Genomic DNA, 25686 nt, shown 5'->3' with positions numbered 1-25686 from the left:
AGCTTCTCCTCCAGGGGTATGGTCCAGGGTGCCCACTGGGGAGCTGACGGGAAGGGGAAACGAGTCTCGGGACACTGGAATTCCATTCTGAAGCCCACCCATACCTTCCAGGGGCGCCTGCCACCCTCCCACCCCCACACCTTCCTACCCCGTAGCCAGCCTCCTACAGTCCTGCTCCGTCTCTCTAGCCAAGGGGTGCAACCCTCACATTTCGTTCTGATAGCCTCTCACTACCGTGGGGTGAACTTGAGACTGGAGGGGCAGTGGGAGGAAACCACCAGGGTATTTCAACGTGACCGGGCGGCACCGGGGAGGACAGCCCAGGACGCCGAGCAGCGGGGAAGCATCCAGATCCCCAGCAGGGTTGATGGTAGCCCAGCTGTGTAGATGGGGCTTGGAGATCGGGGAGCTGAGGGTGACATCCAGTTTCTCCATGGTGACAGAGACAGGGAGCACATGTGAGAGGGGCCATTAGGTTGCGGTAAAGAGCCCAGTTTGAATCTGACCTGCGAGTCCTGGCCACTCCTTGTCCCTATGAGAAGCTTCTTACCGTGGCCTTTGAGGGGGGAGTCCTGCCTCAGGCCACTGCCTGCCCGTGGCAGAACAGCGCCACCGCCTGGACAACATCAGCATCGCACTCGCTACCCCGACCCACAGGGTCGGGAAGGACTGGGTCTTCCAAAGGACCGCTCCGTCTGCTGCGGGCAGCGGGCAGCTGGGCCACAACCTGCCAGGAGCTTCAGCTACACACGGGCCCTCTCTGGCTGGGGTTCTGTCTCCCCGGGGCCGGATTCTCACTCATCTCGGGAGGCTCGGGGGTAAAGGAGGCAGAGAGGGCGTGGCCCACGCCAGAGAACCTGGACACAGGGATAGAAGGCTCCCGAGCAGCAAGGCACCGAGTCTCCTGTGCATCCCCTTTCCCCAGCCCCCGCGGCCCAGCCAGATAGAGAAGTTTCCTCTCATCGCCAGCCCTCCGACGCCAGACAGCCCTGTGTGTGGAGAGAAACGGGATCTAGAACAGGTCTTGAAGCCAATCCCAGCGCTGCCTCTTGGGGTCGCGTAACCTTTAACAAGTCACCTCATCTCTCTGAGACTCAGTTTCTTCATCAGCCAAATGGGAATAAAATACTTAACGTGCAGGGTTGTTGCAAGAACTAGATGAGATCATACAGGTCAAGAATCCAGCTCAAGGCCTGGCTTCGAGCTAGAACTCAAACCATGACCGTTTCCCAGTGGCATCTCCTGCATCCTCTCCGTGGCTTCATGTCTGCCCATCCTCCCTACCAGTGGCTTTAGGACTTCGGACTCAGAGACCCAAAGGCATGACTTGCCAGAACATCCACAGTGACCTCACCACCGGTAGCCGCCCCCCCCCCACCACGGCCCAGACATACCTGATGGGCTGGGGATGGGGCTGGACACTGAGGGGGACTCTGGCGGAGCCCTGGGAAGGAGAGAAGAGAAGCAGTGTTACGAAGGAGGCGGGCGCAGAGCCGTCCATGGGAGCGGTCAGGGCCGTGGGCAAACAGACTCTCTTCTCCTCTCTCTGCCAGCATTCCAGCACAGGGACCCTAACGCCCCGGCAACACAGCAACCCAAAGCCAACAGCAATCAACGCCCATTCCATGTGAGTGTGCCTATGAGCCCCCAAAGCGGGCTTTCCCTCCCCAGGCAAGGAAGAATCCTGAACGCTGGGAAACGCACCAAGCGCGGGCTGGTGCCATCAGTATTGAGTACACGCTCAACACAAGTTACTAAAGTGATGGAAACACATTTCATCTTGACTCACTGGATGTCGTAACAGTAACCCTGAGTGGAGAATACAGACTGGAAGCACAAAAGAAGGAAAGCTGAGCGATGGCACCCTCTGTCCAGCTCGGCACCTTTCTCCTCTGACCACCGTCACCCCACGCTCCTCCCCTTTAAAGCAGCAACACGGAGTCATTATCAAAAGTTCTGAGATGAGAGCAGCCAGGTGTGGCATGTAGAACCAAGACCAGGCTAGGCAGCAGATCGTGCTCCTAAGGACCACTGCCCCTTGTCTGCCCTCACTCCAACTTCCAGGGTTGTCGACATGCACAAAATTAGGCAAACGGACCCAACTGGTGTCCCAAACCCCCCAGGGCAGCCCTATGGTGCAGTGATGAAGGCACAGGGGCAGTGCCCTCAGCATCCTGCCCAGCATCCTTGCATTACTTCACGCTCTGGGCCCCCGTGATGTCACGTGTCAAATGGGGAGACAATCCTCCTGCGGCTGTTTGAAGATTAAAAGGAATTAGGCAGACAAGGCCCTTACGTGCTGTTCCTGTTGTTACATCACGTACAACTGAAAGGGTAGCGGTAGAAACACACCAAAAGTCAAACCCTGCATCCCTCTACCGCCAGCCACCCATCCTCTCAGCCCCTGCACACGGCGCAGGATCAGACGCCCAGCTCCTAGACTCGCAGGCTCAGCAGAGCCCTCTGAGCCTACTGGCACCTTCCCAACACCCTGTGCCTCCCAGTAACTGGCCTCTCCCGACCACCGAGCGGCAACCGCCTCTGGGAGGAGAGGGGACCGCAACCTGCCAAAGAGAGGAGAAACTGAGGCTCACAGCGACTTACCCCCAAGTCCCGGGGAAGCTGACGACTGGCAGGATTCACCTCAGACTTGGGGTTTGGCCACTGGGGCCCCAAGAAGAGGAGCCCCTCAGCCTTCTGCAGGCCCCGCAGCACCTCCATGGCAGCGGTGGATGGGCCGGGAGGTCCGGCTCCCAGCTGGGCCCAGCGTTAGCGCAGCCCCACTGACAGGAGGACTCCATCCGGCTGCCGTGACAGCCGCGCCGGTCCCTCCGCCTGGGCCGCCACCCGGCTCTGGGCAGCTGAGCCTCGGCGGGAAAGAGAGCACAAAACAGCCAGTGTGGCTGCTGGGCGGAAAGTGCCTCAGTCTGCACAGCCCTCCTGGCCCCAGGACTTGGGTTTGCATGAGTCAGGCGAGGGGGGCGGGGGGAGGGCGGTAAGGAGAGGTCGTATTTGGTTTTCAAGCCCCAAGCCAGGCTGTTCCAAAACTACCCACCCAGAGGAAGGCAGAAACCCAACACTTCATCCATCTCTGTGTCACTGGTCCCAGATGAGGAGTCACCGACCCTCCCCAGGCCCTAGGCCCTGTTCCAGGCCCCAGGGCCACCCTGCTATAAATAGACCCTCAGGGTTTCATCTGTGGCAGATCCACAGCCACTCCTGCAGGAGGCCACCACCGCTGCTTCAAACAACTGGAAGCCACCATTTACCCAAGGCTCGCGGTGTGGCCAGGACCCCGGGTCCAGGCCCAGGGAGCTGCGGGGAGACAGTGGGACACTGAGACGGGCTTGGCGACGAGACTGGGGGACAAGAGAAGCCAGGAGCCCAGGGGCGAGGAGGAGGAGGAGCGGGCGGGAGGACTGGCTCCTGTTTCTCTACCCCCCTTCCCAACGTTACAACACTCCACATTCCTCGGCCTCCCCACCCCAAAAAAAGCCAGGGAAGATAAATAAGAACTTGGCCCCCACCGAGTCTGGCCATGCCGCCTCCAGAGGTGATAAGACAAAGTCCAGCCCGCTCAGCTCCACCGGGCCGGCTGTGGAAGGGGAAGCAGGGAGAAACCGCCCAGGACAGTGACCCCACCGCAGAGAGGATGGACGGACAGCTGGACAATCATCCCCTGATGAATCACTGAGCTGCCCTCTCACTGACAGGGCTTCCTGTTTTCTGCACAGTTTGGGGGCATGTGACACTCGCTGGCAAAAAGCAGACATGCACAGGGGACACGTCCGAGCGCTGGTGGACACAGAGCCACAGGGAGAACCGGAGACCACAGATGGGCTGGGGGGGCGTGTCAGCAACACAAGCTAGTGCTCCAAAACACACAGGTGAGCTCACCCCCAGGGCTAGCACAGCGCCTCCTGCGGCTGCTGCATCACGCTGGCCTTTTCACGAGGCTGGGGGTAGGTGGAGAGATGCGGGCAACCCCACTGTCGTGTCCATCCCCTCATTCATAACTTCATCGTGCACCCCGGCATGTGCCAGGCAAATGTTCTAGCCCCAGAGACCAGAGGAAGCAAAGTGCCTGACCTCAGAGAGCTTACACGCTATGCAGGAAGATGCTCATCCATGGAGCCCATAGAAGAAGCAGCCGCTGGGTCCCACTGACCCATCTGTAAAATGGGTACAGCTCAGTGCTCACGGGGTTTCGGTGATTTCACGCAATTCACCTGGCCCCATTTAGAGTCCCCAGGGGAATGACCAGAGGGCTTTACGGAGAGCACTGCTTAGGTCTAATTCTAAAAAAGAATCTAAGCTCTGGTCTGCCTGTGATCCCATCCTCGTCCTCTCTGGGGCTCTCAAAGCCCTTTACCACACGGCTTTGAACTTCCTCCCTGCTCCTCCCAAGACACAGAGCAATAACAGAGCTTCTGATCCAGTTCCCTAGGCGCCAAGACTTCTCCTCTATCACTCCTAGAACACAGTCCCTCTCTGGCTGAAAGGAAGCCCCACAGCCCCCCCAGCAGTGTCCGACTTCTCTCACCATCAGGAAGTTCCCCCTGGATCTAGCCCTCACCCTTCCTGATGCAGATCCAGCCAACTCTCTCTGCCTTGGTCCTCACGGCTGACAGCCGCTCGGATACGCCCGAGTGGCTCAGGGTGTGCGACCCCAGGCTCCATTACTGGCCACCTTCTTGGCCACGCAGCAAGGAGCGGGCACCCCCGGACTTGGGCGGGGTGGTTCAGATTCAGAGGACGCCTGCGTGGGAAGGGCCCTGCCTTCCTTTGAGGTCTGTAGACCAAACACAACAGCTCGGGACCAAAAGAAAAGCGCTTCCTGAGCCCAGTCCCGAGGGGGCAGAGCCAGGAGGAGGGTCGGTAAGGAACCGGGGCCACATCAGGCAGCCAGCGACTGCTGACCCATCTCCGTCAGGGGCCCAGCCCCATTCCAATGGTTCCCCTGGGGGCTCCAGCCACCCCCTCCCTCCCACACCGGCCCCTCCAGCCACACCCCTTCCTCTCTCCTTCCTGCCCACCAGCCTGGATTTTTCCAAAACAAAGTGCAACACAGCACACCATCCACAAACTCCGCTCCACACCAGCCCCGTCGAAGGAAAACAGCCATTCCTGGGCCAGAAACAGGAAAACAGCTCACAAACAGGCACGTCACCCCAGCAGCGGGCCCAGGACAGCAACCGCGCCGCCCGAACACGGGTCTCCTCACCGGGCACACTGCAGGAGGGCCAGGGCTGGGCAAGGGCCCTGGGGTCACCCCACCTGGGACACGTGTCTGGGAACCTTAAAACTTAGGCTTTTTCTCCTCCTTGGCAATACGTAGCCCCTTCTGGAATCCACTCGCTTGCCCATCCTCTCACACACTCCTTTAACTAGACTTACTAGACCAAAATTCATCTCGTCCCTCCTCCCATATCGAGACGAGGCACCACCCTCAGGACTACATTCATCCCAAAGCAACAGAACTTTCTCCTGAAAAAAACCACGGATACCTCTCCTCCCCAGGACCAAAGTCATACACAGCCTCGCAACAGAAAGTTCTTCATGATGTCTATCTTCACTCTCCCTTGCTTCACTTTCCCTTGCAGGATCCCTCTGGCCCAGGCTGGAGTTGTGGGGAGAGCAGTTGTAGGACTCGGCTCAAAAGAGTGTCCAGACCATTGGCTAAAAGGCTTGGTTCCAGCACCATCATCTTGTCCCCCAGTCAAGGGTTGGGAGCCATAGATAACAGCCATCCCAGGAAGGGATGCGGAAGGCATTCACCAGGTCATTGAGCCCCTTCGAGCTTGTTTCCTGATCTATAAAATGGGTCCATAGCATCTGCCACGAGGGGTATCATGAGACCAAAAATACCTAGCCCAGCTCCTGGCCCTTAGACAAAATAGCAGCAACAAGAACGGCTGGTATTTATTGAGCATATACTGTATGCTTTGTGTGCATTAAGCTAGTTAATCCTCCGTAGCAGGTACACAAAATATTAATTTCTCTCCTGCACTCCAGCCCCAGAAACATCACAAACTTGGACAAGGGTCCCTCCCCAACAGGTGTACTCCACGCCCGGAGGACCCGCGCATACCTTGATGGGAGCCTTCCCCACTAACTGGAGAGCCATGCTCCCGCTCTTCCCGGAGGGGCCTGTGCAGTCCCCAGGACGCGTCCCCTTGCAGGGCTGGCCGTGCAGGGCTGCCCGCAGCCAATGCGGCAGTGGCAGTGGGCTCACCACAGAAGTGCAGCCGCCTGCAGAAGCTGCCTCCTGCTCGCCAGGCCCTCCCTCTGGGGCCCTCCTCCCCGTGGGTCAGGCAGCTGTCAGATGATAGGGCCTCATGCCATCAACAGCTCCCCCAGTGCCAACCGCCAAAACCACTCCCTGTTCCTCTGCAGTGAGGGCGGGCGAGGATGGAGAGGCCCGCACGGGGGCACTGGTCGGAGCAGGGCGAGGAAGACACAGAGAGGCCAACTTTGTCAGGCATCTTTCCCTGGGGTGTGAGGACCAGCCCAGACACAGGCACTGCTCAGAGCAGAGTCCCGGGAGAGCCCCTCTGCCCTCCTCTGGGTCCCTCCATTGAAGGAATTTGCCCATTGCCCCCACCAAAAATGCATGGCAGGGGGGACCCAGGGGGACCTACTGGCCCATCTCTCAGCTTCCCCCCGAATCCAAGGCATTGAGCCATACAGAGGTTTTGCTGTTTTCACAGACGCCTCTCTCCAAAGAAGCAGAACTTGCAATTCCCCAAGGTCTGCAGAGCCTCTAAGAGCCCGGTCCCTCTTCTTCTCTGCCCTGAGTCCCTCTTGCTGCGGTGTTGCCCACTCCCCTCATCCTTACCTCGGTCACTGCCCACCACCAAGCCAGGCCCCGCAGAGCACACCCTCTCTCCACCCTCTCCGCCCTGGAGCCCTGAGGTCTTGCAAAGTGATGGCAACTGAGCTCTGGATCCTGCTGAGACCGAGGCCAAAGCCAAGACGGAGGCCCCCTGCTTGCCCCGCCAGCCGTCTTCCCTGCCCCCCTGCTCAGCAAGGGGGCTGAGCAACCCCTGCCGGCCCTTCCAGAGAGGAGGCAAGGGAGCCCTCCAAACACAACAGGTGGGGGACACCATCCACCTCCCCCCAGCCCTGGGCACCCGGCCTGCCGCATCTTTCTGCTCTGCTGCCCATACTTACGTCTTCTTCAAGGCTTTTCCGTGTGTTTCCACCCCGGAAGACTCCTTCTCCCTGGAGAGAGAGAAAAGGCAGTCAGAGAGCGGAGCCCAGGAAAGTCACCTGAAGGCCCCAGGTGTCTCACCTGCTGCGGTCAGCAGGGGTGGGGGCAGGGAGCTGGGAGGGGACTCAGTTGTTTACCTTCTTCCCAGCCCCTCCGAGCTAACCACAACCCTCATCCGTGTCTCAGGACCACTCCTGTGGGAGATCTTGTCATTCCCATTTTGCACATAAGAAAACTGGAGCACAGAGAGGCTCGCAGCCTGCCTGTAGTCACACAGTCAGAACCCTGGGGGAGTCAGGCTTTGAGCCCAGGCCCCCCATCTCCCAGCCCGTCATTCCATGCCAGGAGACACCTCTCCGCTGCCAACCTCAGTTTCCCCACTGCAGGACCCACCCGCTTTCTTCCCTTCTTCCTCCACGCAGCCTCGAGGAAACCTGTGTCCCTCTGCTAAGTCAGAAAAAGCTGTTTGAAAGATCTGCCCGGCCTTCTGGCAGTCTGCATCTCAACTCAAGAGGCCCACGTCTAACCGCGGCCTCTCCCTCTCTGCCCGCCTCCCTCCCCAGCAAGCCACCTCCGAACACGCAGGGGTGGCAGATCCAGGCTCCTGACGTGACCCACATCCCCCCACCACGTTCCCCACATCAACCCCAGAAGGATGTCCCCAAACACGTGTCCACTTTCCCCCAAAGCCCCCTTCTGCTGTCCAGCCTCCCAGGGCTGTCCCCCACCACGCCCCGCCTGCCGTCACTCACCGTGTCCACTACATTCTTTGGTGCACTCTCAGCGTTGACGGGCTGCGGACAAAGGGAGAGGACTGAGTGAGGCCTCAGGGCAAACGTCCCCAGGTTGGCCCCCTCCCCACGGCTGGTGGCGGTGTCGGGCAGAATGCCTCCTGAGGCAGAGCCGATGACGCCAACCCAAGACTCAGACAGAACCTGGCTGGCCCGCGCTTGGGGAGCAGAGTTTGGAAAATGACAAACAATCTTATTGATACTAGAACCATCCAGGGCGCCAAGCTCACCAAGACCTCTGGCTCAGACAGTTGCTGACCCCAGAGCAAGGAAGAGCTCCTCTTGTCCTGCACGCCGGGCATTTTCACTGCCAGCATCTCATTTATCCACAAGAACCCACTTAGGTCGCTGCCACTACTGCCTTTGAGCCCCACCTTACAGATAAGAAGTTAAATGAGAGGCCCCACGTCATCGACTACTGATGGGGACAACAAGATTTGAATCCCACCTTGGGGCTCCACGTGAACTCGCAGCAGCCCAGGATACGAGGCCTGCTGGAGTCCTGACTCCTCAGTCGGCTTTCACGGCTCCCACCGCTGGCCCTGCCCCCTTGCAGACCTCCATTTCCACACCCAAAAGCTCTGCTCCATCCAGACCTGCCCCAAGACGCCCTTGCTTATTCCCACATCCAGGCCTTGGCTTGCGGAATGGCTTCCCCTCTTTACCTACAGGCTCTCCTCCTCCATGCAGCCCTCCCTGAATTCCCCAGCAAGGGGGCCTCTCTCACCCACCTTAGCCAGTAAGCCAAGTGGTCTGTGCCACTTATCTGCTCCTTCACGTGTAAAGAACCTCATGGTGGGAATATGTCTTATTCCTCAGCTATTATTTTATTTGTGATTCTTACCCCACCTGCCTCCAAAACAGATTCAAAGCAGCATTTTCACCAACTCAGTCATCACATCCCTCCTGCCGGGGACTGTGATCCATGCGTAGTGGGTAATCAACAAACACTGGAGTCTGATCCTGTCCAGACCAACAGAAGTGCTTCCTACTAAAGGCACCCCGAAAAGGGCTCCTCGGACACCCCCTAAGAGAGAGGAACTCCCATTCCAGGCCCACCTCCTGGCCGCAGTCACCAGGGCTCCGTCCCAACTCAGTGAAGTGGTCAGAGGGGCCCTGAGTCATGCACCAGGACATGAGCACCACTGTCCAGTCAACACCTTTGCAGAGATGAGCGTGGACCAGGGTAAGAACCAGAAGCACCTGCCCCGACCCCACCCGCACCTGAGGGTGAGCTGTTCGCGTCTGAAGATGGGGGAGTGGCCAGAATGACCTCCGAGAGGTTCTGGCACCTGAGGGGTGAACAGAGCCACAGGGGCACGGAGGCAGAGCGGGGGCTACGCGGAGCACAGGAGAACTCTTTCTGGAAGCAGCCCAGACTTCACTCCTGCTGCCTGGAAGACGGGGGCAGAGGCCGGGGGGAGACGCCCCGAGTGGTTCAGGGCCCAAGCAGCTTGGGAGGGTTGAAGAAGGACGAGGTAGGAGGTGGGGAGGCATGTCAGCTGGCCCCCTAGAGTCTGAGGATGGTCTGGAGGAGGAAAGATGCCACACTCTGCCCCCACCCCCAGCCCAGCCCTAACCCTCATCCAGCCACCTCTCAGAGCTCCCACTCCTGAGCCGCAGGCCACTGGGCAGGGGGCAATGAGTACACTGGGACATCCCCGGGGACCCCTGCCTCAGACGGAGCTCCAGGAGCTGCTGGCTCATTGGGACCAGGTTCTCCCCTCAGCCTCCACCCACCACCCAGCTCCACCCAGGGGAGTCCTCGGCAGCAGTGTCTGCCCACCCCCACCTCTGACACCCTGCCACCCCTGCCTCTTCTGGTCCAGGGCTCTGGAACACTCCCGTGGAGCCCCGGGGTTGGGCAGGATGGAGCTGTTCTGGCCTCCTGTGGGGAGGAGAACTCCCGGAGGGCAGATCGCAAGGACCTTCCAAGTACACGGTCTACACGGCAGAACTGAGATCCGAACCCAGATCTTCCAACTCCGAAACCATCACTCTTAACAGTCTGCTTAACCAGCCTCCCTAGACAGGGAAGGTCAGAGAGGACAGAAGTGGGGTGGGACGGAGAAGCTGGAGACGAAGGACCTGCCCCAGGTCCAGGGCAGGCCCCGAGGAGCCCTCGCCCTGCTCCAAGCACAGCCTCTAAGAGACCCCGACTCTCGGCAGAGCAGCGCATGAGCCAGGGGTCTCGAAAGTGCCTGTGCCTCAGAGTCAGCTGCAGGGCTGCTGACACACAGGGGCCAGCTCTCCCCAGAGGGTCTGATCCTGTGGACTTACAGGGGGACCCGACAATGTGCGTTTCTCACAGGTGTCCAGGCCCAGGGACGGCCCTTTGAAAAGCACTGGTCTAAGCGGCCAGCACTGGCAGGAGACACCGGACCGCATCCCATCTCCCCTCCCACGAACCTCGAGCAGGTCCCTTCATCGGTCACTCTCCAACAGGCCTGCACGGTGCTGCTCTGTGAGAATCCAACAAGACAGACGCAGAAAGCATTTAGAGCAGGGCCTGGCTCTCAGGGAGTCCTCAATAAATGTGGTGGTGTTTATCATCACCGCCCCGCCTCCTCCCAAGGCCCAGGCCCTCTCCGGGCCCACCCTGCCCCACCCCTCCCGGGTCTGGCACATGCCGCCCAGGGAGCCGGAATCAATATTAGAAACCACAGGCCTCAGCAGTGCAAGAAAAACTTCGCTTGCCAGCCATCAGATGAGCACCAGCCCCTCTACCCTGCTACCCCGTGCCAGCTGGAGGCAGGCCACAGGGCCAGCCATCAGATGCCTTCAACTTACTGGTCTAGAAGCTTTCTGAGGAGCTAAAAATTTCCAAAAACCTCTCCTGACCTGACCCCCGGCTGCAGTGTTTGCAAACACAGCCAGCATGCCCCCGCCCCTCCGGGGCTGCCATCCTGCTTCTCCGTTTCCCAGGCGCGGCCAGCTCTGGGGCGACGGGGAATGAAAGAGCCAGGGGACTGGTAACAGGAGGGCTGCCCCAGGCCCCCGGGAGGCTTGGGTCTGCCACAGGAAGCTCCCAGGCCAGCCCGAGCTGTGGCCCCCCGAGGCAGCAGCCCCAGAGCTCCAGCGGCTGGCGGAGCCCCACCAGGCCTCGGCGGCCCCCTGGCATCAGCACGCAGACGCACCCACACTTTTCACCCTTTCCCTAGTTTATTCTTCTTCTTAGAACTCATCATTCTCCAAAACACTCTAGGTGTTACTTTCTTACCTGGTTTAGAGTCCGCCTCTCCCACTAAAACTAAGTTCTCATAACCCCCAGAGCCCAGAACTGTGTCTGACACACCACAGGCCCTCGGAAAACATCCCCTGAGTGAATTACCCAAGAGAGCCCCTCACTCTCTTCCCTGGCCCCCTGACCAGGCTCATCATCGACAATGCAGCGGGCACGCCAGAGACCCGCGGGAACCAAGGCCCTGGCCTCCATCTTTGCTTAGATTTTGGCCAGGACCTTTATACACCCACCATACTGACACACACACACACCTCCCATTCTTGCACACCGCTCCGCAGAACATCAGCTCTGAGAGAGACTTCAGACACCATGTCCTCCCTCCCCACTTCATGGATGGGGAAAACTGAGGTGCAGAGAGGTATGACTCGCAGGCCTCTCACCATGAGTCTCAGGGCAGGACTGGGGCTGGCACCCAGGCCCTGTACAGCCCACGCGGAGCTGGCTGCCCCACCCCAGTCCCCAGCCGCCTGCAGGCAGGGTTAGCTGGGCTCCTCCCTGCGGCCACCTCTCCCCCCGCCCCCTTGGGCTTGGCTGCAGGGGATGCAGCAGACGGATCCCAGACAGGGACAGGGCGGGGCGGGGTAGGGGGGCCTCCAGCCCCGCCCACTGCCCAGTCCCAGCACCAAACTGGATCCTAAGGACCCGGCTTCCCAAAGCTTACAGCAGCAGCAACTCATAGAACCACCAGGGGTCTTCCGGAATCCAGCTCGCCCCCAGGCAGGACAGCCCAAATTCAGCTCCTGAGCAGGTGGCAGGGTTTCCATCTAGCATCACTTAACAGCCAAGCCTTGCTCTTCCTCGTGATGACTCTGCTCTAGGGTCTCAAACCCATGAGCCTGGAGGAGGGCAGGGACGAGGCTGAGGCACTCAGGGCAGGAGACTTGGGGAGGCATTCCCTCTGAGGCACCCGCACAACCCTGAGAGCGACGCCCCCTCACATCTGCCCCCTGGGTGCTCCCCTGCCTTGCCTTTTCCGACCCCGCCCTGGCCTGCAGACACCTTTTCATAATGTTAACACAGTAATGACAACTCCTCAGTAGGAGCTAAGGATGCCCTGAGCACAGTGTTGGGCTCCGCTTCACGGTGGTCAATCCACAGAACCACTGCGCACAAGGTAAGCACCACCCCATCTCACAGCCGAGGACTTGAGGGTCCAAGGGACTGAGCAACTCGCCCAAGGTCGGCCAGCTAGCAGGTAGGGGGCTGGATCTGAACCTGCCCCTCCCACCCCTGGCGTCTGTTTCCCCTCCCTGGAGATGTCTCCACTCAGTCTTCTTATTCTTAACCAGAGGCCCTCCTGTGGGGAAGGAGCTTTCTGCGACAGAAAGACTGACGGTCTCAGGTCCTCAGGAGGAAGATCGTGGCTGGACTTCCACAGGAAGAAGAGGGAAGGGCAGCGGTCGAGGCTGCACGCAGACCCCGGAGAGAACTTCCTGAATGCGAGGGGCTGCGAACCACAGGGCGGATAAGGGAAGCTGTACATCCTTTCCTCAATTTTTTTTTCCAAAAAAAGACATGCATGCCCTCTCCATGCATGCATGTACCCCCCGCGGTGTGGGCCCAGGAAGGTCCATTCTGCAGGGGCTGGGGGCGCTGGGAGGGCTGCCGGAGGTTCAGGCAGTAGGACACGTCGGTGGCCTGCAGGGAGGGTGGGCTGGGAAAAAAATGTATCCGTGGGCTGCTGTTTTGGAGGAAGGAAAAGGCAGAGGGATGGCGGGTGGGGGAGGTGCCCAAGCCCGGGGCTGGGGGGCGGGGGGCTGGCGCAGAATGTGGACTCAGCCTCCGGAGGAACATTCCGTCCAGAAATTCCTCGTACCCTCCCCGCTTCCCCCCTCCAGCTCTCCCCACCCTTGCCCCCTGGGAGGCCTGGAATCCGGGCAGTTTTTCAGGCCCAAAAGACCCCGTGACATCACATCTACTGCCATCTCCACAAACTGTGAGGTCACGGTCGAGCTGCCTATCAGGAGGGGAAGGGAGCTGGAATGTCCTCGGGCCCAGGACCCAGAGCAAGTTATTCCAGGCTCGCTTGTTCCAAAAATAGAACCCTAAGCCAATGAAGAAAGGGGGCTGAAAGCAAAAGGGCAGGGAAGCGCCACTTACAGGGCACTTAGAGGGGGCGTGGCAGGGACCACACATTACAGACCCCACGGGCCCTCTGGGGGGACCATCAACATGATGCTCTAAAAGCAGAGACAGAAGGAGCACTTAGAACTCCTTTTGGCAAACAAGGAGACGGAGTGTCAGGGATGGGGGTTTGGCCAGCTCCATTCGAGCTCAGGTCTGCTCCTCAAAGCTTGTGTCTGCCCCTGGCCCCTGAATCTTTGCCCCCATCCCAGGAAAGGACCTCCGCACAGAGGGCGAGGGGCAGGAGGGAGGGAGAGCACTGAGCAGGCAGGGCTGGGCCCCGCCAGGGTGGGAGGCAGCTGGCAGCCTGGGTCCCCTGAGTGTTTGAGCGAATTTGCTCCAGGGGCCACATCCTCTCCCGGGCAGGCCGAGGCCACCAGAGATAAAGAACAGGCTGGATGTGACTAAGTGGAATGTGATGCCTGATTTTCCCCGCACCCCCTGGGGAGGGGCCTGGGCAAGCCCACTCCTGTCCTCAGACCACCCCCCCAATTCTCCCCGAGGGACTCAGCACCCAACGCCGGGATGAGGCTGAGCAACTGTGGACACCCTCTCCGGCTCGCATGCGCTCACCAGGCCGCCCAGCCAGGCTGGACTATCTCGCGTGCTGCCCCCAGATGCTGTCCTCCCTCCCTCAGCCAGGGTGCTGGGCAGCTGGGCTTTCCTAGGCCCTTCCCCATGCCCCTCTGGCCACCCTTGCTCAAATCCTCTCCACCACAGTGAGCACCTGCACCAGCCCCGTCTGTCTACCAGCCCTCCTCCTGGCAGCCCCTTGCCACCGAGCCACACCCTACAGCTGGCAGCAGCCTCCCGGCTCTCAAGCCCTGCTTTGGATCACTTCCCTACTCAAGGACCCATCAAGTTCAAGGTCCCCAGCCTGGCTTTTGGATGCCTCCTTTCCCTGGCCCCTTCCTCCTGGGCAGACTCCACTGCCCTGCCCTCTCTCCTCCACCTGCAGCCCCTGCCCACATCCCACCGCCCACTCCGCATGCCGTGTCCAGCCCGCCTCCATCATGAACTCACGCTGTTCCCACCAGCACCCCAGCCAGGGCCACCCAGGACGTGCTCCCACCCGGTGAGACAAGATCACCTGGCCCCCTCATCCCCCCAGCAAGGACCAACTAGCCAAAAATATTTACACTGGATTTTCCCCAGCCCCAGTCAGGATTGGGAATTTGCACCAAGGCCCTACCCGCCTCAGTTCCAGCCCTGCCGCCTTCTTCCCTTCTCTGCCATTTGTTCAAATCTTATTAAACTGGTCTTGGAACAGGAGACGGACTTCCTCAACCATCACAGCACAAATGATTGCTTCCTTCCCTGGACCCCAGAGCTACCTCTGGTCAAAACCCCCGAGGGGAGCACTGACTGCTTTCCACAGTATGTCCTCTCTCGTCCCCAATGAATGGGCTCCCTGAGGGCAGGGCCCCTCACCTGACTTGGGCCTCTCCCAGTGGGGGACCCAGGGGATGCCTTGACCTCTTGGACCATGTCCTTTCACAGCCCAGCCCAAGGTCAGGACCCCAGTGGGCCAGGAGGACTGCCACCCAGGACTCACAGGGAGGGAACCTGCCATCAGCGTCACCTTACGTTTAACAGGTGTGGGCGGGCATGTGTTCCAGTGGCAGATATTGGCTCCCCTAGACAGCCCTGTTGGGCCATATGCGGTACCAGAGGTATAAAGCTCTTCTTTACACCCAAATCTCCTCTTTTTCATAAGAACCTCCACCTACCAGGTCCTACTTTGGAGAAAATCAGCCAATTTGCCCTTCAACACGTGGTCAGTCCCCTTCTGCCCCCCACCCTGTATTCCCTTCTCCGGACTAAGCTGCCTGGGTGGCACACAGTGGGATTTGCAACCTCCCTCACTGGTCTTGGACTCCTCTTCAGAAACCTCTTTGGAATGCCATGTCCAGAGTCTGCCCCCCCCCCCCCCCCCGCTTTGAAAAGCAGGGCTCTCTCAGGCTCATCTCTCCTGGCATTGCTCCATTTTCCAGGAACTCCCAAAGATGGCCACACATGGCCCGCTCAATGCCCTAGCAGGAAATTCACCAGGGCCTGGAGTTCCAACTAGCCAGAGCGCCGACTAGCCCATCTCCTCGAGGGAGAGCAGGACAGCAGCGTCAGGGGATGGGCTCCGCGCTCCCCTGTCCCAGCTAACATCCCCTTCTCTGCTTCCATGAGCCCAGACCTGACGCCGGGGAACCTGGAAAAGTCATACAAAACCTCAGGGCCACCACCTCACGCCAATCAGGATGGCTACTATCGAAAAAAAACAGAAAATAAAGAGTTCTGGCCAGGATGTGGAAAAATTAGAACGTTTGTGCACTATGGGTGGGCATATAAAATGGTAGAGCCGCTGTGGAAAACAGTATGGTAGTTCCTTAAAAAAATCAAAAATAGCATTACTGTAAAATCCAGCAACGCCACTTCTGGGTATATACCCAAAAGAACTGAAAGCAGGGACTCAAAGAGATACTTATGTAACCATCTCCATAGCAGCATTATTCACAACAGCCAAAATGTGGAAGTAACCCACGTGTCCATTGACAGAGGAATGGATAAGCAAAACGTGGTCTATACATACGACGGACTACTCAGCCTTAAAAAGGAAGGGATGCTGACAGCTGCCACAACACAGACGAACTTTAAGGGCATTATGCTAAGTGAAATAAGCCAGCCACAAAAGGACAAACACTGCATGAGGAACTGAGAGTCGTCAAATTCATAGAGACAGAAAGTAGGCCGGTGGCCGCCCAGTGTGGGGGGAATGGGGAGTGACTACATAAAGGGTACAGCGTTTTTCCTTTCACAAGATGAGAAGGTTCTGGACATGGATGGGCGATGGTTGCACAATGACACAAATGTACTTAACACCACTGACCGTGCACTCGAAGGATGGTTAAGATGGTAAATTCCATGTTATGCATATTTTACCACAATTTTTAAAAAATGAATTGAGAGTCAAAAAAACACATATCTCAAGGCCTCAGTTCCATTACCTGAAAGGAGCAGGGCTGGACTAGATGGCGTCTGAAGTCTTCCCGCTCCTGTGGCTGCATGCCTCTTCCACCCCCACGAGCCTTCTAGAAGGCCTGGCAGCGCCAGCACTAGAACCAGTTGGGCCCTCAGAAACGTTTGTTGGTAGGATGGATGCGGGCAGGTGGAGGATGGAGCCTCCTCCGTATCCCAGGCCCGCCAGCCAACAGAGAAACTAGCGGGGTGGACCCGTGGGTGGCACTGTTTAGAAGGGGAAGTCGGGAGAAGTCCACCTGGCTGCATCAATACTGACGTCAGCAGCAAGCGCTGAGGGTGTCCAGGGAGAAAGCAGAACCAGGAACCCAAAGCCCACTCCTGACCCAGCCCCCCACTACTGTGTGACCGTGAACCAGGTGCCTGCCTTTTCTGAGCCCTAGTTGCTCCTGTGTACAACGTGCTCCTCCTGCCTACCCAGGATGGGCTCCCACCCGCCCAGACCTCACCATGGGCTCCGAGTGGCCCAGTGTCAGGGGCAGGCCTTCGAAAACCCCTGGGGCTGTGCAGTTGAGGGTGACATTTGTCATTATCAACGGTTAGGAGGGTGGACCCTGGGGCCCGACGCTGAGTCAGAATCCCAGCTCCCCCTCTGAAGAGCTCTGGGGCCCAAGGCCTCAGTTCCTCGTCCGCGATGCGGGTATCATCACAGCCCCTGCCTCTCTGTGCTGTCTGGAAGAATAAAAGGAGTCTATCTGTGCAGAGCTTTCAGAACAATGTGAGCAAACAGAAAGTTCCATACAAGGGTTGACGTCTCCCTATGGCTCTGATGACTCTTACGGCTGAAAGCAGCCTGGGGCTCCCCTTCCCCATCCACCTCCTCCCCCTGCAGACTCCCGCTGACCCCCGACGACTCCACAGGGACATGAGGAGCCCCTGCCCCAGGCCGGCCCCGAGAGGAGAAGCTATGCACACACGCGTCTCTGCCCAGGTCTCCTGGGTGCCAGGCCACGTGCACAGAGGGCTCAACGTCCGGCCAACCTCGGGGGCCACTCCACTTGGCTACTGCCCTCGGGAAATTCCTTTTGACTCTAATTTTTCAGAAGTTGAGAAAAGCTGCTTCAGCTCTTTCCAAGGATGGGGAGTGGCCATGGCAACAAGCCCCCGTCCCCTCTCCATCCTGCCCCCACCAGTGGACCCCACAGGAGGAAGGTGACCCTAGCACCCTTCTACCCAAGGCCTTGGGCAACGTCTGTTGAGCAAGATGAAAACACGGGTTGAAGATTAAGCCAGTTGCCCTGGCCGGCCTGGCACAGGCTCGAAAACGTGTTTGGCCAGCAGAGCCCAGAGACTGGGCAGAAATCCTGGGCCCGGGATGGGGGTCCCAACCCCAGGGGGTAGGATTTAAGCGAGATGGGGTGAGAAGGTCAGAGGGAGAGCTGGGGACATGGAAAAAACTGGACAAACAGAGAGAGACAGTGTGAGGTGGGGGAGGGGGCGGGAGGCCAGAGCCCAGCCCCACAGCGGCCGAAGGGCAGCGGCAATGGAAGAGGAAGAAGAAACAAGCCGCCCTTCCTCCCTCCCGGGACTGCTCAGCGCCCGCCCACCTGCCCGCCCGAGGAAACAGGTGCCGAGGGCTCTCGAGGAAGCCAGACTTTCTCCCGGTTTCCCCTGGGCCACTTTCCCACTCCCTGGGGACAGCGGCAGAGCTCCAGTGGGAGGCCGGCCCCCCCATAGACCGCCACCACCCATCAGCGCACCAGGGAGTAAGAGGACGGCAGTCCTGCCTACCAAGCACCTAATCAGCACCAGGCCCACGGCAGAAGGCCTTTCTTTCCACCACTCAGTAAGCATGTATTGAGTACCTACTGTGTGCCGGATAGTGGGTATACAGCAAAGAACGCAGACTAAAGCCCTTCTCATCATGGAGTCTACATGCTGGCATGGGGGGAGCCTCTTAAACAAGATAAGTAACCACCTAATGTACCAGATGGAGATATGCGCCAGGAGGCAAAGAAAGCAGGGAAGGGACATGAGGTCGCTGGGGGAAGGGAAATGCTGGCACTTGAGTAAGACCCATGGAGGAAGGGTCTTGCAGGGATCTGCAGGAAGAGCAATCCAGGAAGAAGGAATGGCAAGTGCAAAGGCCCTGAGGTAGCATCGTGCCTGGTATGTTCGAGGACCAGCAAGAAGGCCAGGTGGCTGGGGCAGAGTGAGCGAAGGAGAGAGCTTCTAGAAGGAGATGAGGTCAGAGAGGAAACCTGTCCTGCAGGGTTGTGCAGGCCTGTCAAAGAACCGTGGGGTCTCACTCCAAGCGAGGGGGGCAGCCATTGGAGAGTTCTGAATACAGATTAATTAAATGGGTTAATTTGCTCTTTTTATTCTTTTAACAACCTGTCAGAGTAGGTACTATTATTAACTCCCAATCTGAAGAGGGGAAACTGAGATGCAGAGAGGTTAAGCAATGTGTCCAAGGTCACACACCGAGGGACGGAGGGACGGATCCAGAGGAGCGGTCTACCTCCCTCGCTCAGGACCGCTGCTGGGGGCAGGTCCTGACTGGGGAGGAGGGGGGTGTGTCTGTGCACAATCTCCACCACGAGGTGGCTGATCCGACGTCCGCGAAGGTCTGAGCCCCCCGCACAAGTGGGCACTTCGCAGAGCCGGGAAGATGCCATGACCTCGCTCAGGCAGGAGTTCCTCCAGCTGGAATGCCAACCTAGTCCCTCCCGTCCCAACCTCTGACCCTCCTCATGTAAACAAAGCTCCTGCCTGGAGATCCCTGACCCGGACCCCCAGCCATCCTAGACCAGCCAAGGACATTCTGTTCTCAGCGGTGAGGGGCAGCGGGGCTGGAACGATGAGATGATGCTCGCCCCTCCTCACCCCTCCCACCACCCTCCACGGTGTCCCTCCACGACCCCAGGAGATTTCTCACAGCAGCTCCAAGACAGGCCTGCACTCCGGCCTCATCCCCGCAGCCCCCCGAGCCCCCGCCGCTGTCAGATGACCTTCGACTGGGCTCCTGCGAATAACAGCACCCATCTGGAGCAGCACAGCTGGGCAGAGCTGGGGCCCAGAAGGAAAGGGAGGAGGGGCCACTGCAAGGAAAGGAACCAGCTGGGCAGGACCTGGGCCAGGAGGCAGAGCACAGCCACACAGCTCCGGTCCCTGGGGGATCCATGTCACAAGCACTGCTGCACACTTTCATTCTTTCCTCGACCCTGAATGGAGGGGATGCTTGTCAGCACTGAGAAGGCCTTGGGAGCATCCAGCGAGACCCCTCGCTTTGAGAAAAGGGGAAACTGAGGTCCACAAAGAGGACGGGACGGGCCCCTTGTCACACAGCAAATGGATGTCGAAAGAAAGCAGGAGAGCAGGTGGCCTGTCTGAGATTCCAGTGCCCAAGCCGAGCAAGTCACCGCACACACAGGTGTGCAACGCCTGCAACTGCCTGGGCCCTGTGACACCTGTGCCCCCTCCTCCAGACTCCCACCCTCCTCAGTGTCACCACAGGCGCCTCTGCACCGCCGGATGGACTGTGCCCACAGGGGCCCTCCACGGCACAGCCCACACACGCACGTACACGCCCACGCCCACACCTATACACGCGCAGACCCCGCCCCTGCAGAGGCAGGAGGAAAAGCTCCTGACATTCTCGTCAGCCCAGCGGGCGCCTCTTTTCTGGAAGCCTGACTAGGGGAAGGAGGGAGACGTGGGGGACACGGAGAGAGAGCAGAAAGCAAGCCAGCCAAGGAGCTGGGAGGCGGAACAGGGCCCCTGAATGGGAGCAACCGCCCAGGGAGATGAGCATTGTGGCCAGGCCATCTGTCCCCTGCCTCCGGCCGATGGGTACCTAACCTGGGACCAGGCAGCGGGGAGGAGATGCCATCCCCTGGTCCTTTAAGCCCTGGACGACAGGCACCTGGCCAGGCCTCAAGACACGCGAGATGCCCTTTTATGGGTTTTTCCAAGGCCTGAAGTCTCGAGATTGAAATAGGAGGCCCTGCATGTCCTCAGAAGGGACCTCATGACTCACTTCCTCCCAGGCCAGCGTGAGCCTCGGGACGCAGCCCCTCCGCCTGCTCACCTCAGGGCCCAGAACCTTGGGGGCTACCAGCAGGCTCGCCAGCCGGCGGGGGCTGAGGAGAGAGGGGAGGCGGGGCTGCAGGGCAGGGAGCCAAGTGTCACTCACCACCAGTTCATGGCTGGACGGAGGAACGCAAGGGGCAGCCACCTGTGGAAGGAACAGAGAAAGGGCAAGGTCAGCATCCTTCATCCCCACAGAATACCAGGGCCTCCCAAGACCATTCCCTGGCCCCCGGCTCCATCCTAGACACCCGTCCCTCAACCCAACACATCGGCACCCCCCAGTCTGAGACTTCGAAGAAAGACTGCGAGGCAACATGGAAAAACGCTCAGGCAGTAACGCTCCAGCGGGGGGGGGAGCAGCAGAGGGCAAAAAGGAGACGCACGTCCCCGTCCTTCAATTCTGTAAGCGGTAGGCAGACGCTGACAGACTGGAGGTCAAGGCACCAGGATTTTAATAACTGTAGGTTCAACGGTAATAAGAATAAGGATTTTTCTTTTTTTGCTCTGTGTTCTAAATTTTCTACAATATGGTAAGATTGGTTTTAAAGTTCTTAAAAACGTGTTTAAGACCTCAAGAAGAGGAAAAGCCACCTCCCCCATACTCCCCAGTGTCAAGGTGTCTCATCCGAAGGTCAGAGCTGCAGGTGGCTGGCACGGTTTCCCGGAGCACACGTGTGGGAAATGGTGGTGAAGGCCCTGCTGGCTCTCCGAGAGCTGTAGGTCACTAACACACACGGAAGGCCTTGGGCGAGGCCCCCTCGTGGGTGAGCTATTTACTTCACTCATGATCCTCTGGGATGCGGGTGAGGGTGGCAACTTGGGCCTCCAGACAGAGGGGGTGGGGGAGGGCTGGAGCACCCCCCCATCCCAAGATAACATCCTCCCCCCCCAGGCCGGGCAGCCAAGCAGCCCTGACAATTAGCAGGGCCTCTATCAGAGACTCAGAGTGTTCCTTATTTCTAGCCTGGACACGTTTTTCTTGGAGCTCATACCTCAATCTTGGCTCCAGTTCCTGACCCGAACACCAGGCACGGGGCCTACAGAGGGGACGGGCGGGGGCAGGGCTCTCTCTCAGGCACGAGGGTGTCTGGGCACGAGCCGTGGATGGCCAGAGAGGGTGGCTGCCTTCTCAGACAGTGGGCACCCACCCCACCCCGGCTGCCACCCCAGTGGGGCAGCGATGGGGACAACCCACAGCCTGGCTGGAGCTGCCTGTTCAGAGGCCACCTTCAGCTGGGCCCTCCCTCCACCCGACCCTGTTCTGTCACCTGACCAACCCAAGGGACCCACGGCTTGACACACCACCTGTGGGACAGCATGCCCCGCGCCCTGGAAGCGGCAGAGGCTGGGAGTTCGCATTCCAGTTGTGTTACAGGCTCCCTGCCCGGCTCATCTTAGCAAAGAGGCCTGCGCTGAGTCTCAGCATCTATTGCCCTGTGCTGAGCATTACTCCAGGACTCCTGGGAGAATCACACATGTGACCAAAAAAGGGGGAAAGGAACAATACCTAGCACTTACTGCATATGTACAGACAACAGGCACTGTTACGAGTGCTTTACCCACGTCAACTCATTTAACCCTTTCAACAACCCAATAGTTAGGTCCTATTATACAAGGGGCGCAGAGAGGTTAAACAACTTGCCCAAGGTCACAAGCTGATCAGTGGCCAGGGGTGCAGGGGAGGGTGCCAGGAGAAGAGACCAGGAGCAAGGAGAAGGTCCTGGAGGTGGCTGTGGCCCTCAGGGCACCCTGCCTGCTCTGCCCACAAGACAAGGTCTCAGCCACAGGGGGCACTGATGTCCCTGCCGGGCACCTTCAAGGCAGGAGTCCTGCACCCAGCAGTGGTCTCCTGCCTCTGTCCCCTGCCCCACAGCCCCAAACCCCACTCTGGGCTTATACGTTTCAACCTCCTGGGGCCGGGTCCCCAGTGTCTCCCCTCCCCCCCGCCGATCTCCCGTGGGTCCCTCAGGCCAATGCACAGGACAGCGCCTGGCTCTGCTTCCCTCTTTGGAGCGGGGACTGCGGAGGGGCTGGGACCCTGAGGGAAGGACTGAGCTGCGAGAGAGGGGGCCGCTGCAGCTACCGGCACGGCCTCCCAGACGTGGGCAAGTCCCAGCCACCGCCATCGTCCCCCACTCTGTTATGGGAGGGTGGGCTTCTGGTCTCCATTCAGGACTGGGGTTGGGGAGGTGAGAGAGGGGGTTACGGGCACATTGTGAGGGAGAGGCAGAGTGGACAGTGTCCCCCGAGACAAGTGGCAGGGTCTCTCTCTCCCAGCACCACCCCAAGACAGTGGACAGAATGGGGCCCCAGGTATGCTGACCCCAGGCCCCTTCCCTGTCCCCTGAGGCAGAAACAGCCCCTAAGGATACAGATCTGAGGGGCAGCTGTGGACCCCAGTCAGAGTCCCTGATGCCTGGTGCCCCCTCGTGGCCTTCTGCCCCCAGCGGCTGCCTCCACCGGCCGCCCACAGCTGTGCATTCCAGGCCAGCAGGCTGGCCAGCCCACTAACTTTGTTGTGCGTTTCAATGTTTCTTGTCTCTCTCTCCTTTTTTTTTTTTTTTAAGCAGAGAAATGTTTCCTTAAAAGGCTCTCTCCTTCCCTCCGGCACCCTGGCCCCTGGCCACCCTCTCAGGAGGCTGGAATGTGCCAGGGAGAGCCAGGGCCCCCTGCCACTCTGTGGCCGGTGCCCTATGGCCTCATGCTCCCGGTGTCAGCAGCAACCACTCCTCCTGCTCCTTGGGGACACACGCTAGGCACCCTCCCTGTGCCGAGGGGGCAGGCTCTGGGGTGCCCACAGGGGCCGTCAGCACAGCCCTGTGAGCCACTCGCCCACCCAGGGCTGGCAGCTCAGAATCCCAGGGCTCAGCCTCCAGGAGGCCTCCTTCCCCGGCTGTCCCTCCAGCGACCCATCTGCACCTCGGGGGCTGAGCGGGCCTGACGCTCAAACTTTCCACTCTGAAAAACACAACAGCAATCAAAGCAGCAGCAGCAGCAGCAGCCACAAAGCCTCCCGTGGCCCTTGCCACATGCCAGGCACCATTCTCGCACTTTGCGTAAATTAACGCATTTACAACGACCCTGAGCATCCCGCTTCGTGGATGAGGACACTGAGGCAGAGTGGTTACTAAGCCATCCAACAGAGGCACAGGATGCACACGCAGCAGCCTGGCTGCAGGCAGCGCCGTGCTCCCCGCCGCTCTGCCTTGCTGACCCCCTGTAAGCACTGCCTTCCAGAGAGCCGACTACACCACAGTGGCAGAGCTCCTGGAGCGCAGCTGTGTCGGCAACCCCTGAGCCCCTTCCTCAGACTCATTTGGTCCTAATCAAATTCTCTGGGGTGACACTGTGATTACCCCCATCTCACAGATGAAGGAGCCAAAGACAGAAAGGGCAGCAATCCACCCAAGGCCACCGCAGCAGCGCAGTCCAGTTGTGGAGCCCGCGAGGCAGGGAGCTAGGGGTGCAGCGGGAGGGGAGTGCGCCCAGCCCCGACCCGGCAATGCCTGGCATCCATCAGCCGCCCCTACCAGCATCTTCTGAACTTCAAAGGCCCCTGGGCACAACGCCAACAGCAGGGCACACCCTTGGAGACTCCCCCAGGACACAAAGGTATAAAGCGCCAGACAGCAGCCCAGGCGGGAGCTCCCTGCACCACGGGCCCCTGCCCTCCTCTCCCATCATTCTGCCCCCATGCCCCGCGTGCAGGCCCCAAAGCCACATGAAGGGGTAGGCCCCTCTCAGTGCTCCCAGCACACCTGGCTCTGTTCTTCCTCAGGGCCTCTGCACTTGCTGTTCCCTCTGCGTGGGTGGCTCTTAGCCCAGCTGCCTGCATAGCTGGGTCCTTCCCATCCTTCTGGCTTTGGTTAAATGCCACCACCCCAGAAGGCCCTCCCCGGCTCCTTAAGTCACACACACGATATCCTCTCTCCTGGGCTCAGCTCCTCCTTCGCAGACCTGACTAGAATCCGTAACGTAGATGTGTCTGGCTCCGTATCTGTGACCTGCCTTCCCCTGCGGGAAACAGACGCCATGAGGCAGGCAGCTCGTCTCGATCACCACACTGATCCAGCACACAGTAGGTGCAGATTACATATTTGTGGAAAGAATGAAAGAGACTCTGGCCCTGAGGAAAGGAGGCACCTGTAACCACAGTGGGGAAACTCACTGCCATTTGTGAAGCACCTACTGTGCGCCAGGCACATGCCTGACTCTCGGAGACCCTCCATCCAGTAGGGTCAGTGACGTTGCTCCCATTTTACAGATGAAGAAACGGAGGCTCAGAGAGGTCATGAACTTGCCTGGGGCCAGTCAGCTGGGAAGAGGCGAGCCACAGATGAAGTCCTGGTCCCTGGGGTCCAGCTGTGGCTCCTTGTAGAGCAGGGGAACCCAGCACCCGCCTAGCACTGCCCCATCACCTCGCTACCTGGCAAGTGGCAGGGCCTGGGCCCAAATAAGCAACACTCCCCCCCTCAGATCTCAGCCCTGGTGACAGAAAATCCCAGACCCCTACACTTGGCCGGCCCTCCAGAGGGGCTCCCCACACCCATGTCCACCTGGCGGCTGCGGGGCACAACCAGCCTGGCCCACAGCCCAGAACAGACCCACTTGAGTTTCTGATTCCAGCATCTCATACGATACCGAGCAGAAGAGTTCTTTTTTTTTTTCCATCTCTTGCTAGCCCCCCTTTTTTTATTGCAGGAAAATGTACACACAATAAAATTTACCATTTTAGCCATTTCTAAGTGTACAATTCAGTGGCATTAAGTACATGCATGATGCTGTACGACCATCGCTACTACTTGTTTCCAGAAGTTTCCATCATCCCAAACAGAAGCCCCACATCCATTAACCACTGACCCCCTCACCCTCCCCCCAGCCCCTGGCAGCCTCTCCTCTACCCTCGGTCTCTATGAATCGGCCTATCCGAGGCACCTCACAGAAGAGTACTCACACAATACTTGCCTTTTTTGTGTCTGGCTTGTTTCACTTAGTGTTACGGGCTGAATTCTATCCCTCGACATTCCAGGTTAAAGTCCTAACCCCGGCACCTCAGAATATGGCTATATTTAGAGAAAGGGCCTTTAAGGAGGTGACCGAGTTAAATGCGGCCATTACGGTGGCCCCAATCCCATGACCACTGTCTTATGAGAAGAGATCAGGACCCAGAGAGTGACTGGGGCACACGCACAGAGGGAGGACCACGTGAGGACACAGGAGGAAGGCGGCCGTCTCCCAGCCACGGAGAGAGG

The 25686-nt window shown here is 59.2% G+C and overlaps 1 protein-coding gene across 12 annotated transcripts in view; it reads right to left on the bottom strand.

Annotated features, from left to right (window-relative positions):
* TNS1 (tensin 1) overlaps positions 1-25686 on the bottom strand; it is a 176913-nt gene that overhangs the window by 90352 nt on the left and 60875 nt on the right. For 5 of the 12 annotated variants that reach the window (XM_070489748.1, XM_070489747.1, XM_070489749.1 and 2 more), the window contains exons 1-3: positions 7966-8007; positions 7174-7224; positions 1395-1444 (exon numbers count right to left, since the gene is read on the bottom strand). Coding sequence is in view for 2 of the 12 variants with exons in the window: in XM_070489755.1 (XP_070345856.1) it covers positions 1395-1444; positions 2605-2721 (167 nt within the window). In the remaining 10 variants the exon portion in view is untranslated. Of the gene's footprint in view, positions 1-857; positions 878-1394; positions 1445-2604; positions 2925-6091; positions 6295-7173; positions 7225-7965; positions 8008-20537; positions 20580-25686 lie in introns of those variants that run through there. The other 7 variants (XM_070489750.1, XM_070489754.1, XM_070489757.1 and 4 more) reach the window with 4 other exon arrangements.

The sequence above is a fragment of the Equus asinus genome, chromosome 19, assembly GCF_041296235.1.
Source record: "Equus asinus isolate D_3611 breed Donkey chromosome 19, EquAss-T2T_v2, whole genome shotgun sequence".
Classification (NCBI taxonomy): Eukaryota; Metazoa; Chordata; class Mammalia; order Perissodactyla; family Equidae; genus Equus; species Equus asinus.
Note: the sequence above shows the minus strand (reverse complement) of the source record. Positions and strands in the feature narration are given on the sequence as shown.